Raw genomic sequence first — 16,151 nt, 5'->3', positions numbered from 1 at the left:
ATTCAATTTTTGCTGATAAATCTAGCACTGCAACAATCACCTCAGTAAGTGTACTTTTGTCTTTGTAAATGTACTTTTTCCAATTATTTCTTAGGAGTGTAAGAAATGGCTCAAAGGGCTTAAAGACATTAAGGGTTACTGATACACACCACCTGCCTGCTTTTCAGGATGCATATCGCAATCATACCACAGCCAGCAGAAAAGCAGAGTGCTCACTCTAACAAGTACATTCTCATGAGTAATGAGAATTGTCCTTTGGTCTTTACTAATATGATAAGAAAAAGAAATCTTTCACTATTACTTGGAATACTACTGAAGTCTGAACGATTTTTCAATTTTCAAAGAAACAGGTTCTCACACCATTTCAATATCCATCAGAATCATCCAATTTTATGTTAATTAATGCTTAAAATAAAAGGACAGAATACACACTCTGAGCACTTGGAATAGAAGAAACACTGAAAATTATGATTAGGCCATAAAATATAGTTTATGAAAATTTAGAATACTGTTGGAAACAACCTATTCTTTTATCTTAATTCAAGTATGTAGGAAGTATGTAAAAGCCATGTGTGAAGTGGAGTCAAACTTAGCATAGGAATCTACAACATCCATGACAGTTTTCTTTCCAAGGATTTATAACACATGGTCTTTCAAATTCAACACAGAGCCCGAAAGCCACAGTATGCCTGTGAACACATAAGCAACAGCTCCTTAAAATTCCTCCTCCCAGCAATCTGGCCTACAGAACCCCAAATACTATCAGTTGATGTCACTTCTTTTCAGATGCCCTCAGTTTGGCAGAAAGTAAAAGTGAATGGATGTGAGAATTCAATGGTAATATATAAAGCAATCCATCTGCCCGGCCTGCTGTGAGCACGTCTGCTGCAAATACTATCCCCACAGCCACTGCTGCTGAGCACCTCGGGCCTGAACTCCACCAGGCTTCCCCAAACAGTGTCAAGGAGTTCCCTGACTTAGAAATGGCCCACAAGGAATGACTTTTTCAAAATGTACTCAGTGAGAGAGGCATGCTGCTAGGTGCCTGACTCCCCTGTGGCCCCCATCCCGGTGAGGCACCAGTCAAAGCCTTCTTTACAGGTAGGAAACTAAGGCTACAGAGGCAGGTTATCCAAGCACCCCACACAGAACCAGAATTCTAATACGCGCCTATGTGATTGGGTTGGGTTTTTGCTTGTTTGCACTCAAATTAGCCACCAAAACACTTTTAGCAAGGAAAGAAATACTCTGGAAATGGAGCAATGAACACTTGTATTTCTGACAGAGTTATGAAAAATAAAACACTGGCCTTTCTCCAGGCTTTGAATTTGAACAGAATACTTTTGATCCCTAATCTGGTCTCTGCGTCCAAAGCATGGGCTTTAAGCTAGGTCTGGTCGCCTTATGATCATAGGCTGGTGACCTCAGTGCTTCCCTGTCCTCTTCTAGAGAGACGAGCCTCCTGTTACTCTCTGAGGGCAAGCTGGAGTTTTCCTCTATGGTTCCACTAACCACCTCCTTTCTATGTGGCCAAGATTGGCCCACTAATCTGATCCATCATCACTGGAAAAGGAAGTGGGAGTTCTCTTAGACCTGCCAGGCCCACCTCTGAGCAAAGGTCAGTTCTCCAAAGTGGAATTCTGAAAGAAACAAGCAGAGGAGGCGCAACCTAACCCACCACACATCTCTCCAGTCCCCACCACAACTGTGCAAGACCCCTTATAGATTTAACTTCAGTTATTCTTCAGCACAACTCTGAAGAAGCTACCATCTCCATTTTACATATGGGGAAAAGGTATTTTTAACATTCAGTTCAGTTCAGTCACTCAGTCGTGTCCGACTCTTTGCGACCCCATAGACCACAGCACGCCAGGTCTCCCTGTCCATCACCAACTCCCAGAGTTTACCCCAACTCATGTCCATCAAGTCAGTGATGCCATCTAACCATCTCATCCTCTGTCGTCCTCAAGGAGGTCAATTAAGTACTTGCTACAGTCACACAGTTAGTAAAAAGAAAAGGAAGAATTCTAGTCAGAGCCTGGCCAACCCTTGAACTTATCCGCCTGTACTGCTGCACAACAATGCTTCCCTAGTACATGAGGAAAATGAAGCTCAGCAGAATGACATGCAACCTGAAGGGGACTCAAGACAGTCTGTTACTCTCTGGAGCATCAACCACCTCCATCACCCTGTGTCATCCCTTGAGTGACCCAAATACTAAGCAGACCATGGAACCTCAGTAACTACTTGAGCTCTATTTCTCATGAAGCATCTTGAAGGGAAATGCAAGATATAATCAATTTTTAAGACTAACTTTGATATTACAGATGGAACATTAAGCATGCTAAATTTTTCATCCTTAATATGTTTTTCTAGACTTTTCCAAAAAGACTACAAAATAACAGCAATAGTGGTAAAATACATACATACAATCCTCACCCCCTATTCAACACAAATACTTGTTATTTATGATTACAAAAAAGACACTCCCCAAGATTAACATTTCATTTCTTCATATGTTTAATGACATTACAACACGAAGTTGAAACTTCCCTTACTCAACTACTTATTCATTTGTCATACTCAAGTGTGATAAAAATCAAAATATCAAACAATAAGGGAGACATAAGGCAATCACAAAAACTACATTCAGCATTACAAGCAAGAGGCATACAAATAATTGACATTATTCTCACTTAAAGACAGCACTTGGAAAAATGCAAACGGATCAATACAAATGAAAAACAAAAATAATGGACAGAATTAGCTGTGAGCACTAACTTTCACAGACAGCACCACAGAGAATCAATCAATGCTCTAAGCTATCACGTTGGAAATCATCCCTCCAGAGTATCTGGACAGTTCAGAAGACACTCTGGTTTTACCTTCTTTGTTTTAGAAAGAGGCAAAAAAATAAATTACCAGGCACAGTTTGTAGGGAATAAAAGCAGAGTAAATTTAAAATACTAGGCATGGCTGAAAGAGGGAGAGAACCAAGCACTGGGCTTCTTTATTGTATCGGACGTTTTCAGGATCTGCCAAACGGGGACCCCCTTCCTCTTCGAATTGGCTAACACTCTGATTCTTATCATTGCCAAAGTGTGGAATTATTAAACCAGTAATAGAGATTAATCAATGGTTTCTTCACCCATTCTTTACTACCTTTGATATTTAAACATCAACACCCTATTCAGCCATTACCTTCACTACTTTCAACCTTCTGCTTGAAGAGGGGTCCTGGCATGAGAGAGCGCCAGGGCTACAGACCCCATGAGAATTTTCAAGCTACAACTCCGACAAGCAGTTCCAAAGAGAGGTGTGTTCACGCTTCCTATCATCTTGCTCAGAGCAGAGGGAGGACAGACTACGGATCCACAGATTTGTCTAATTATAGCCACTCACCTCAGTGAAATTCCATTAAAGCTTTCTTTTGATTCAAAGAGGTCATATCAAATGATCACAGAGGCAAGATTCCCACAACAAACATCAAACTGGGCATATACACATGTCGCCTTTGTTCTGTCAGCAAAGAATGAGTATCTTGAAGGAAAGGGAACAGTAACCTTGGTTGGCATGCCTTATTTAAGAAGTCTGAAAATTCACACTTAGCTCTTCCACTGACAAAGAAAAAGCACTATGTGGCTGGGACCTATATAATCCACCACATCCAATGAAATGAGTCTGGAAGGGTACAGGGTGCTAGGGGACTAACCTTCTGCATCCAATCTCAGCCTCACCATCCTCATTTTATGCATCATCCCAACTCCTTGGTTTGAGAAAGGGGAGCTAGCAGAGAACAGCGCATGCTGAGTTGCTTCAGTTGTGTCTGACTCTTTCTGACCCCATGGATTGTAGCCTGCCAGGCTCCTCTGTCCACAGGATTTTCACAAGAAGAATACTGGACTGGGTTGCCATGTCCTCCTCCAGGGAATTTTCCCAACCTAGGGATCGAACCCTTGTCTCCTGCATCTCCTGCATTGCAGGTGGATTCTTTTACCACTGAGCCACTGGGGAAGCCTAGTAGAGGACAGAAGATATCCAATTATCTCTGGACCAGCACAGATGGCAAGAAGTAACATATATAAAGTGCCCTACATCAGGCCTGGCACACTGTGAACAACCAATGTCCAATCCTACTACTATCAAACCATATGAAAGAATGATTAAAAAACTAATTTTTCTCAGTACAGTGAATATGTTATTCAAAAAGTCAACTTACTTTTTAAGGTATCAGTTCAGTTTAGTTCAGTCGCTCAATCATGTCCAACTCTTTGCGACCCCATGAACCGCAGCACGCCAGGCTTCCCTGTCCGTCATCAACTTCCGGAGTCCACCCAAACCCATGTCCATTGTGTCAGTGATGCCATCCAACCATCTCATCCTCTGTCACCCCCTTCTCCTCCTGCCCTCAATCTTTCCCAGCATCAGGGTCTTTTCAAATGAGTCAGCTCTCCGCATCAGGTGGTCAAAGTATTGAAGTTTCAGCTTCAACATCAGTCCTTCCAATAACACCCAGGACTAATCACCTTTAGGATGGACTGGTTGGATCCCCCTGCAGTCCAAGGGACTCTCAAGAGTCTTCTCCAACACCACAGTTCAAAAGCATCAATTCTTCGGCACTCAGCTTTCTTTATAGTCCAACTCTCACGTCCATACATGACTACTGGAAAAACCACAGCCTTGACTAGATGGACCTTTGTTGACCAAGTAATGTCTCTGCTTTTTAATATGCTCTCTAGGTTTTAAGGTACAGAGTTAACTAAAGCCTCAAAAACAGATATTACTTTGATTTCGAGTTAGCGATTAGACACCAGTATCATAAATTATATACCTAGTTCTACTCAAATCCCATAATCCAGCAAATTTATTAATAAATTAACACTAAATGAAATCAGACTCCCCATCCTGAGGACTCAAACCCCAAACGTCTCTCCTGCAGACACCATCTATATTAATCACTTGGCTTTCCTGGTATGCTACTTGACGCCTCAGATTTTCTGAATCCAACAATACTTTATTAGAATAAAATGGGGACATAATGTGAACCTAACCCTAGTTTCTTCTAAATACATAAATACAAACTCCCCAGTTGGAGTGCAAACTCCTAAGGACATGACTTCATACGCTTCTTTTTCTCTATATGGTATTTTCTCTTCTTCCCTTTACGCTCTTGTTTAGAAAAAAAAAAGGCAGAGGACACTACTCATCAGCACTGCTGTGTTGTGCCACCAGGACCCAAGAGACAGAAACCAAGTGAAGGTAAAAAGATGAAACGAAGAATACGAGACCACTTAGCTCTCGGAGTGCATATTTTATGTGCCATACCAGACACTAAAATTAGAATGCCAAGAACTGTTAAATGAGCAATGTTCAACAGCCTGCATTTACTTTACTTCACAAGCTGTAAGAATAGAGAAATGTCACTGTACTAGTATTCTATGATCTAAGGCATATTAAAATATAACCTAGAGACTCACTGTTAAAATGGTTCCTGACTGTTTTAGCAAAGACCACCCCAAGATTAAAGATTTCTTTGGATGAATGCTACCTAATTTAGGAAAAAACAAATTTAATTTTAGAAAATGATTGACATATAAAAAAAGATAAACCCATATCATGGTTCTTATATGCAAGACAATTTAATAGTTGAAATTCCTTTCAGATTAAAAAGAAATCAATTTCAACATTCTACTGTCTCTTTTTAAACTTTTTCAAAAGTTTGAGGATTCAAATGTCAGAATACTTTCAAGTTAGATGGTGAAGTAACTCTCTTGGAGTTTATAAGAGAACATTCTCAGCTTTGCAGTGCAATTTTTCAACTTTCTGGCATATCATGTTAATAGATTATCACTTAAAGTAAAATTAATGCAAAATAAGAGATATCATTCTGGAGTCACCAACTATTACCTTTCCTTCCAAGAAGATAACGTTATTTACTGTGCTGCAGATAATTCTCTCACGCTGCACATACTGTCATAAATACACTGCTCCTGATGGTGTAGCCTAGATATGACTGTCCCCCAGACAATGATTCTTTTTAACTCAAGAAAATCAGTACAGTAAATAACTTTTCTTCCCTTAGAGACAATCACAGTGCTGGAGGCTGCTGCAACACAAAAACAAAATATCCTCACAAACGTCTCTAAACAGTCAAGCTGAAAATCTAAGCCAAAGTTTCATTTAACAGCCTGTCAGTTTTTTGATGTGAAGCTAATGAATGCAGTGGCAAACAAATCCATCAAACCTAATATCAAAACAACTGCACTTCATCCCACCAAACAGAAAAATGAAATACAACCTGCAGGCCAGCTCTTTGATCCAACCTAGCCAGGAAGAAGCCCTGTGAATGCCACCACAGCTGCTGAGCAGAAGTAACCACGGACTCCATCTCACCCCAGAAAGAAAGAACGCTCCAGAGGCAAAAAACATTCATCTCAAATATGCACAAATATCTCAGTTCAACTGCTATGCAATCTGGTGGATATTTTAAAATCTCTACTAGAAAAAAAAGTATACAGTATTCCACTCTAGATTACTCTGATATTCAAAGCTAGAAAGATGTCTAAAATAACTGGACGGTATGTTCCACACATATTACAGCTTTGCAAAAGAGGTTTATTAAAAACCCTCCTGCTCATTATGAAAGTTCTTTGAAGACAAAGAAAACAATTCCTTTTGTACAAGCATGTAGCACAATTCCTATTTCAGAGAAGAAACTCGTGGGGCACTCACTGAAGCTGAACTCTGACTGACAGCAGGCATATGGGCACAAGGCCACCCATAATATTTCTTTTTTTTTCAATGAAAACCTTAATTCTGATAAATGAAATGAGGAAAACCATTACAGAACCACTCAGGTAGGTGGGTCCTCTTAAGGCAAGGCTGTTCTCTTCTACAGTATCATGCAGGATTTGGTTTGCTATATTTGGCAGGTCAAGGCAAAAAAGAGCTGAATGATCCTGAGAAGAGAGGGAAAGATAGGAACAAGAGGAATACCAAAGTTGGGGGCATTAGCAGAAATTTTTAGAAACAAGGATAGTCAAATTAAGTTGTTGTCATTGCTCACACTTATACCCATTTTCTGAAGACCTGTTCTACAATCTATGCACAAAAGAAGCCTTATATAAGAGATGAGGCAGTTTGGGTAGATACTATAATAAAGAGTCAACTGAATTAAGTGCTGAAAAATGGGGAATACACTGACAGGCAATGGAATATCCACATACAATAATCATTGTTGTTGCTATTATTATTATTATTTAGTTGAGTACATCAAAGGTTAAAGAATCTGCTGGAATTTGGAAGATGAGTATTTGGGAATAGCACAAATATTGGGATGGATGTTCTTTTTAGTCAATGTTAGCTGTACCTTAAATGGAGGGAAGGTTTCATGAACAAATACCACATACCAAGAGATCAGTAATACATTCAAAGGAAATCCACAGAAACCCCATCTCCCATCCTGCTCCAGCAATACCACCAGCGGTGAAGCAGCCAAGAGCAAAGGAAGTGGTCCTGGATGCTCAGCAGTGGCAACTCTACTCTCACTTCTGGCTCCCATCAAACAATTCAGCCTCCAAGGGATGAATTCACAGAAACATACACAGTGCCTGGCATACAACAGACAAGCTCTACCTGAAAAAACAGAACTCTCTCCCCATCCATATTAAGTTACTTGAATGGCTTAAAAGGTCCCTAACCAAAACCTGTTGGCTGCTAAACAAAGACCACAAATATTACTGGTGAGCCTGGGGTTATCTTTTCAAAATTACTTTTTTAATTAAAAAATAACCTCCTGTAACAGCTCTTTTCTAAGTTATGAAAACAGAAATATTGGTTTGTAATATACAAAATATTATCAGTTGAGATTTTTCACTCTGCCCCATGTTAATTAATGCTGCACCAGACGCTTTATCAGATACTTTTACATAGTCAAATCAACATGTGACAGGTAAAGCAGCAGTCATTTCCCAGTGCTTCAACTACAAAAAAGTACGCCATTTTTTAAAAAATTATCCCCCTAAATGTATAACTCATTATCACTTGTGAAAAATAACTGTTTTTTAAACAGTTATCATTTAGAATGAATTAAAGAGCGCAAAGGATTAAGACAAACAAATGTGGTCATTCTCAAAGCTAAAACTTGTCTTTTAATACAATTCATAATTAATTCACTATACATTATATTTTTCTCCAGCAAAACACAAAAACTGCCCAATTTACAAATTTTCCTAAGATTAAAAATTACATGTTCATACACATACCCACACATACACCACAGTAAATCCATAAGGTTGCCTATAGAAACAGACTTGAAAAAAATCAATATATATCACCATGTCAATTATTAACTGAAAATTTCTGATGTAGGCAGAATGCTGCCCCCCACACTCCCACATCCCACTTGGTCCCACCCTAACAGCAAAGATATCCGTATCCTAGACCCCGCAATCTGTGAATATGCTATCTTTTATGACAAAAGAGATATTGTGGATTGCTTACTCTGAAATGTAGGGGACCACAGCAAGGACCTGAGAGAGGCCTCTAGGAGCAAAGACCTGACTGACAACAGCAAGGAAATAGGAACTCAGTCCTACAGCCACAAGGAACTAACAGCCAACAGTCTCACTAAGTAAGAAGTAGATTCTCCACCAGAATCTCCAGTAAGGAATGCAGCCCTGCAAACGCATTGATTTCGCTGGTGAGACCAATGTTAAACATATAACCTACAGGACTACAAAACAGCAAAAAGAGTATTGCTTTAAGCCACTAATTTTATGGGAACTTGCTACAGCTGCAACAAAAAAGTAATACATTTTTATTATTATTATTTAGGTGAGTGTACCACCTCACCAAGAGTTAAGAAAAGGGTGGAGACAACATCTAAAATCATCTCCAACACATGTAACTATGACGAATTTTAAATTAACTGTCCAACACTGCATTATAGCCACTGAACATTTTGTCATATCCTCTGACTAAACTGAATGATATAAATCAACACAGCATGAGTGGCTATCTACATACCTAAGTTTTCCACCCCCACAACAAATCTATGGGGTAAAGAGGTATTTTTAGGTTATAGAAAGAAACAAAAAGAAGAAATGGCTTTCCTGATATTCTCTGGTTAGCAAAAAGAAGAGCTGGGCCTCAGATCCATGCCTCCCTGACCAAGGTGCTCCGCTTCCTGAACAATCCCACAGAGTTCTGGGCTTATCAGCTGAGACTTCAGAGAGGTCCACTATCAACCTCTCTTACGTGGTCACACTCCTCTCCTACTCTGTCCACGTGGAAAGGTGGAAACACACTCAGGATATTTTAGACTTGGGGAGAAGCCAATACTCAGAACTACTGATGAAACTGAAAGCTACAGTAAACAAGCACAAACTGATTTTGCTGGTGACTGAACAGCTGGGATAGTTGACTTATTATGTCAACGATTAAAGATGCAAACCATAAAATAGCATACCTTTTTATAACCTCAGGATTATGACACTGTTTTGATGTAGATATAGGCATTACTTTTCTGCAAAATAATGGCAGTAGCTGGCCAAGGTACATACACTGAGCTTTCTGGTTTTTTTTTTTAATTAGGTTTATTGTAATAAGAAGGATGCGAAAGTAGTAGTTCAGTTCTACTCCTTTCTAAATTACCCCTCATAAATAAAAATTACTCAGAACAGAGAAAGTCTTCTAATAGCAGGAGCTTTCTTTTATGTTATGAATTCACTCAAATGCTTGAGCTGCCAAAGGGCTATATTCTTATTTTAAAATATTATGCAATTTTCTAAATGTGCATGTAAAGTAAACCTAGAGTGTCTTCCCTGAATACATTTCTATCCACGTTCACTCAATGGTTCCACACAAAAGTTTTATCATGCGGAATGAATAATATTTGCCTGGACCATGCAGGGGCCACAAGAGGCCACATAGACTCTATGTGCCATTTTCCACTGAGCAATTCTACATACTCTGTGAAACACATAGTTTCATTAAGAATCTACCCTCTGCCAGCATGCACCTCTGCCTTAAAACCACAGGAAAGGAAGAAACCTAATAGAAGCTACTGTCACTTTGAAAATGCCCTCTATTTAACTCTGCAGGGGGGCAATTAATAAAATTTAACCCAGTTGCTTGTGAATGAAAATACACAGGTTTGTGAACTAAATTAAATATACTGAGTAGGAGACACAAATTTTTATACCAAATCTAACATGAAGATATATTTCTTGTTAAAGTATGTTCTATATTATTACTTTCAAGAAATTCATTTCTGTGCTAAGGGCAGTTTGAATCATTTCTTCTTACCATCTTCCCTTAACATCTTGTTACAATTTTACCAGACACTTTCCTCTGTAAATAGCTGTTTTCTAAGCCATGGACTGAACTTTAACATGGAAGGTGCCAAGTCCACCTAATATGGAATCACAGGAAGCCACTGGAAAATCTCACAAAAAAACAAACAAACGAGATGGCCTTAAGAAAGCAAGCAAGCCTCGGTTGCATAAAATTGCCTCTCAAAGTAAACTGCTCCACATTAATTTCAAAACATAAAATGTTGCTACAAATATTAACATAGCCTATGTAAAATAAATATATCTGTCTGGAATAAATTACTATGGTCACAGGCATTCAACATCATTGAGGAGGAAAAATAAATGCTGCATGTGATCACAGCTTTCCCACTATAATAACTAGAATACACGTTTAATTTATGCTTTATTTTTTGAAGCATAACTTACCAATTTAGCAACTTTCCCATAGTCAATCCATCTGACAGTAGCAAAATTTGTAGATTCTGCACAGTTGAAACCATGATTAAACCCAGCATGGTAGCCATATGGGAAAGTGATCATAAATTCTCCAGCTTCCTGGGTGATCTGCAGGGTAGAGGACATATAATATTTCCCAATTATAAGGCATCCCAAATTGCAAATACAGTTAAAATATATTTCCTGTTTAAAAAAAGAAAAAAAAATATTATGATGTCCAAGCTATACTAGTATAAAAGAGGTGCCCCCAGATTCTTCACTTAATTCTTTAATAGTTTTTCAGGAGACTTTTAAAACTTTTCTAAACAGATGACCCTCTGGCAATAGTTCAATCATTCAGCCCATAATCAGAGAAATTATATTTTATTTGAAGATGTTTGCTTTATGTTATTTAAAAAAGTGTTCATAATAGCATTCAATACATTTTAATACTCAAAAAACTCACATTACTGGAATTATAAAACAGGACATATCACAAATGACATTTTTCAAGTTACAGCTATAAAAATTTTGGCAACACACACTGAATGTTATGAATTCTTATTGCTAAAGAGTTGATTGTATTCAATAAACTGTCCTTTCATTACACTTGGAAAACATTCAATTAACTATATTTCATTTAACAGTAAAATTTCTATCAAATAATTATTCAAATATATGTACAACATATGGGTATGAAGGTGTGAGTGAGTGCATTTGCAAATATAATTAAAATAGCTTGGGTCAATCAGCCATCAACCCAAAAGCAAAGATAAAAATGTATTCAGTCCATTCCTAACTTTTAAAGAAATCCGCTTATTTTTTTTTTTGACACTCACCAAAACATACAAAACACACAAGTAGCTATGGAAGAATAGTGAAGCTAAATTTATCAATGTTTTTTTAAACTTGTCTGCTCAATACCAGAGTATCAAATCTGTAACTCACTGATTCATTTAGTCACCTTGGTTCAAGAAACAAATATGTAAGTATGCACCTGTGTGGAAACACACTGTATAAATAAATACACGTGCACATCCTGCACTCAGTAACCATTACAGGAACGCCAAAATGTTGTGTGTGGAAGTACTTTCCTTCCCAACAATTCTAAAATGTAGCTCATCACCCCTGCCCCCTGTGACATCCCACCAGGTGTTCTATTGCAATGAGCAGCAATTCAGCTGCCACCTGGCAGGCAGAGAATGGCTTATCAGGGTTCAACATGGTTCTAGTCCCATCATTTCAAAGCCACGTGCGAACACAGCCTGATTCTCTCCTTTTCTAGTCCCACTGAATCTCATTAATTATAATTGTGCTTGGAAATAAGGCATTCCTTGTCCCATGTGAAAAATAAAACTTACTTTGCTCAACTGTCACTAGCCCTATAAGGGGAGTTGAGGGGAAGAGGGTAAGACTGCTGTCAATGGGATAAGGAAATGAGCTTCATTGCTCCACTGCATCTCATCTATAGTTCTTCCCTACTCTACCTGGAAAACTCCTTTCTTGCCATGCTGAAAAGTACCTATTCCCATTAAATGGGACCCTAAATATTATGCCCCTATATAGTTTCTAGAAACAGGTCAGTCCCAATTAGCTAAAATAGAAGGCTAATTTACTGCCTCTATGAAATAAACTGATTTTTTTAAAAAAGAAGGGTATAGAGACAGAAAAGAACAAGTTCTTTTTAAGATCAACCAAGCATCATAATTCCATACAGAGAAAAATGGTGGAGAGGGTAGTACACATAATTGAAAAGCAGACATTAGCTATTTGGCAAACATACTTTTTCATGCATATATATATACATGGACACAAACACAAAAGAATATACACAAATACACTGAAAGAAAAAGAAAAAAATGTTAGTCCAACTGGGAAATGATTGCCTAAAGAGTAAAGGTTGAACTGAGGAGGAAGAGTGCATTATTATATTACCTATACTATGCAAAGCGTTTCATATAGATAATCTCTTTCCATCCTCATAATGGCCCTATTAAATGGTACTCTTATTATCCCCATTTTCCAGTTGAAGAGATTGAAGCTCACAAAAATGATGTAATCTACCCTAGTGGTAGAATCAGAAATGAACTTGGGAAGAATCAATGTCATTCCAAAGTCTGCTACTCTGTCCAAGGTTACATTATCATCATTGAAGAATAAGCTTCTCAAGGAGCACACTGTCATCACACATCCTTCATCAAGGCAGAAGGGGAAATGGCAACATTTCATATGAAAAACTGCAGCCACCAATCAGCCCTCTAAATGGCTGGTGTCTCACCATCTGTGGACAAGTACTCACCATTATACTTCCCACAGAAGCCACAAAATGTCCCATCCTCAAAAGACTGGATAAGAACATGGTGCATTTGGTGGGCTACCACAGTACCTGGAGAGTCTCAGCCCAGAAAAAGGTGCGAGGCACCTGTCTCCTCCAAATATTACAAAGAAGCCAGAAGCTACTACCGCCTCCATCCTGAGGGAATAAGCCAATCCTGCAGCCCTGCTATTTCACATAACCCCCCTCCAAAGAACACCTTGGTGAATTCCCATCAACAGCCCTAAACTCTCAGAGCTTTCGCTGTCTTGGAGGACTCTATTCTGCTCCTTCTCTGCCTTCTAACATCCCAACTTAGATAAAAGTGCTTAATCAGGCTATGACAACCACCTGAGAGAAAGTGCACTGATGACCCAGTCTGAGACTGGAAAGCCTGGTGCTTAGAGGTGTCTGCAAGTAAGACAATGCCCCCAGAAGGAGTGGCCCCATTGGGGGCGGGGCACAGCCTCTGACTTCTGTACCTGCGGCAGTGCTGCAGCCCCCCCACACCTGTGGACATTACCCATAGAGCACATCTCGAAGGCACACTTTCTGTCGTGGGGAGAAGTACGTAACTAAACAAGTGGTGAGAGCATTCTCATCACGGACATGAGACAAACGTGTCTCATGCGTGACTGCGACACAGACTCTTCATGAGTGAGCAGGACCACCCCAAGGTGGAGAATGTTTCCCAGTCCTTGCAAAACTTCTACTTCAAACAAAGCCTGGACTGGTGGGAGCGGGGCCCCAGGGGTGAGGGCTGAGGGAGATAGGTGGATGACCAGATTTTAAGGGCCTGAAATAAAGAAGAGGGAAAGATTTAGTCACAAGCGAAAAGCTTTGAAAGTAGAAAACAGCAAGGATTATGGGAAGACAATCAAATAAAAAACGATAAAGAGAGTTGAGCTATTTTTTAATGTTTCTGCAAGTAACTAAAGACTTAATCCTCCTCCAACTGAGAGAGAGCTTTTATTGACCTGGTCGAAAGTTTTTTTTTCATTTCAGCTTCTTGACATGAAAACACTCATGCTCTGTAATAATTCTGACCCAATAATGATCCATGGACACAAAGAAAGAGTGATCTAGCATGTACAGAGTCTTACAAAACTTAATCTTCAGAAATATTCCAAAGAAGCAATATCTGATTATTAAATCATCAGGCAATTCTATCCATAATGAAATCTCAATTGTATTATGTCTGAATGAGTTTAGAAATAACATACTGACACCATAATCACTGATTCTAACCAACCAAACTGCTAATAAAAACTGATTTCTTTAAAAAAAAAAAAATAGATGGCGTTAACATAAATTCTTTTGCTCACATAAAAGACTTCAGTGGAAGAGAATTATGTATTATACTGTCGAATGTGCTACATTTTACTTTCAGTATTGTTACAAGTGAATTAGAAGTGCATGAAATCTCAAGTAAATGTAACCCAAAATTAATTTCAAAAAAATGTAATTTCAGAATTTGAAAAAGAATAGATATATGTAAAAGAAAAAAAAAGTCAAGAGCTTTTCTTACTTCCTATCTTTCATTAGTACTTTTCTAATATAGTTAATTATTTTAACCATAATTTTAACAAAAGTGGAATTAAAGCCAATTGGGTCTTTAAAAAAGAAAAAAAAATGTAATTTCAAATCAGCACTTAGGTAAGTAATTGTTACCTAAATAAAACATGAATCTGAATTTTCCTCCTCATACCCTAAAAATCCTACTGGAAGTCAAAGATATATTAGTTTACGTTAAATTTGTCTTAAACACAAATTCTACACACAGGAAATGATTCTGTTAAAGAGTAACACTAATATACCTTGTCAAAGGGAATGCCGTATTTCTTTAATACTGAGGGAGATATCAGTGTCATCTTGTGGCGAAGAAATGCATCACACCCTTGAGAACTGCTTGGGAAAAAACCTAAAGGGAAACAGTAAATACAAGCAGTAATGCATTAATTAAGATATAATTTCAAATCAGTTTTTAAGTTTACGTTCTAGTATTCTTATACAATGATGGCTTTACACAACTACAGACCAAATCCATCCTCAAAAATCACAGTGCTAAAAATTAGTCAGAATTCTTAAAAATTAAAGGATACATATTTTTATCACCAAAGGCTGATCTTTTTTACAAAAAGATCTGCCAAGAGTTGTCTGCATAATACAAAATGACTAAACCTTAAATATTTGTAACAAATTTAAACTCAGTCTACCTATTATCTGATAAGTGGATAAAATATTAAGGGAGGTGAGAAGAGGAAAATCTGCAGTTTTAACAAAGGAATCTCTTACTTTAGACTCCTAAAAGCAATCATCCTAGAAGCACTTGTCCAGCATACAGTAGACACACAGCAGTTTGCTATCTTTCTGATTAAATTGTATACAGTTTCAGTTCAGTTCAGTCACTCAGTCGTGTTCAACTCTTTGCAATCTCATGGACGGCAGCACACCAGGCCTCCCTGTCCATCACCAACTCTCAGAGTTTACTCAAACTCATGTCCATTGAGTCAGTGATGCCATCCAACCATCTCCTCCTCTGTCATCCCCTTCTCCTACCACCTTCAATCTTACCCCGGATCAGGGTCTTTTCAAAAGAATCAGTTCTTCGCATCAGGTGGCCAAATATTGGAGTTTCAGTATCAGTCCTTCCAATGAATATTCAGGAATTTAACTGCTACTAATTTCTGGAACTAACTCCCAGTCAGGACCATTCAAGAGCCTGGAAACCTGTCTCACCAGCCTATATGGGAACAGTGTCTTGAAGAGGCCTTTAGGTGAAGAAGCTAAACGCGCAGCAACTCGTTCATTCAACACTACATGATGTGCTGAAACCCAGCTGTTTCTCTCCATCTCTGCCTTCAACACTGCAGTCTGTCTGAGACACTCTCATTAACTCAGTTATATAAGCTAGAGAAAACATACATACTTGATGTTCTAGTCTTCACCTTCCTCACTGAGAGGAAAAAACCACCACACTGAGAGCAGGAAAGCAAGATGAGAAAGACAAGAGAAATGTGGATGGGACAGAGGAGAACCACAGAGACAGGACTTGAAAGGAACAGAGAACTCACCAGGAAAGCATG

The 16,151-nt window shown here is 38.6% G+C and overlaps 1 protein-coding gene across 1 annotated transcript in view; it reads right to left on the bottom strand.

Moving 5' to 3' along the window:
• Nucleotides 1-16,151, bottom strand: part of KDM4C (lysine demethylase 4C) — a 392,678-nt gene that overhangs the window by 275,092 nt on the left and 101,435 nt on the right. Inside the window, exons 7-8 of the mRNA XM_043486754.1 lie at nucleotides 14,883-14,986; nucleotides 10,743-10,880 (exon numbers count right to left, since the gene is read on the bottom strand). Of these exons, the coding sequence (XP_043342689.1) occupies nucleotides 10,743-10,880; nucleotides 14,883-14,986 (242 nt within the window). The remainder of the gene's footprint in view (nucleotides 1-10,742; nucleotides 10,881-14,882; nucleotides 14,987-16,151) is intronic.

This window comes from Cervus canadensis, chromosome 14 (genome assembly GCF_019320065.1).
Source record: "Cervus canadensis isolate Bull #8, Minnesota chromosome 14, ASM1932006v1, whole genome shotgun sequence".
Lineage (NCBI taxonomy): Eukaryota > Metazoa > Chordata > Mammalia > Artiodactyla > Cervidae > Cervus > Cervus canadensis.
This window is presented reverse-complemented; position numbering and strand designations above follow the sequence as displayed.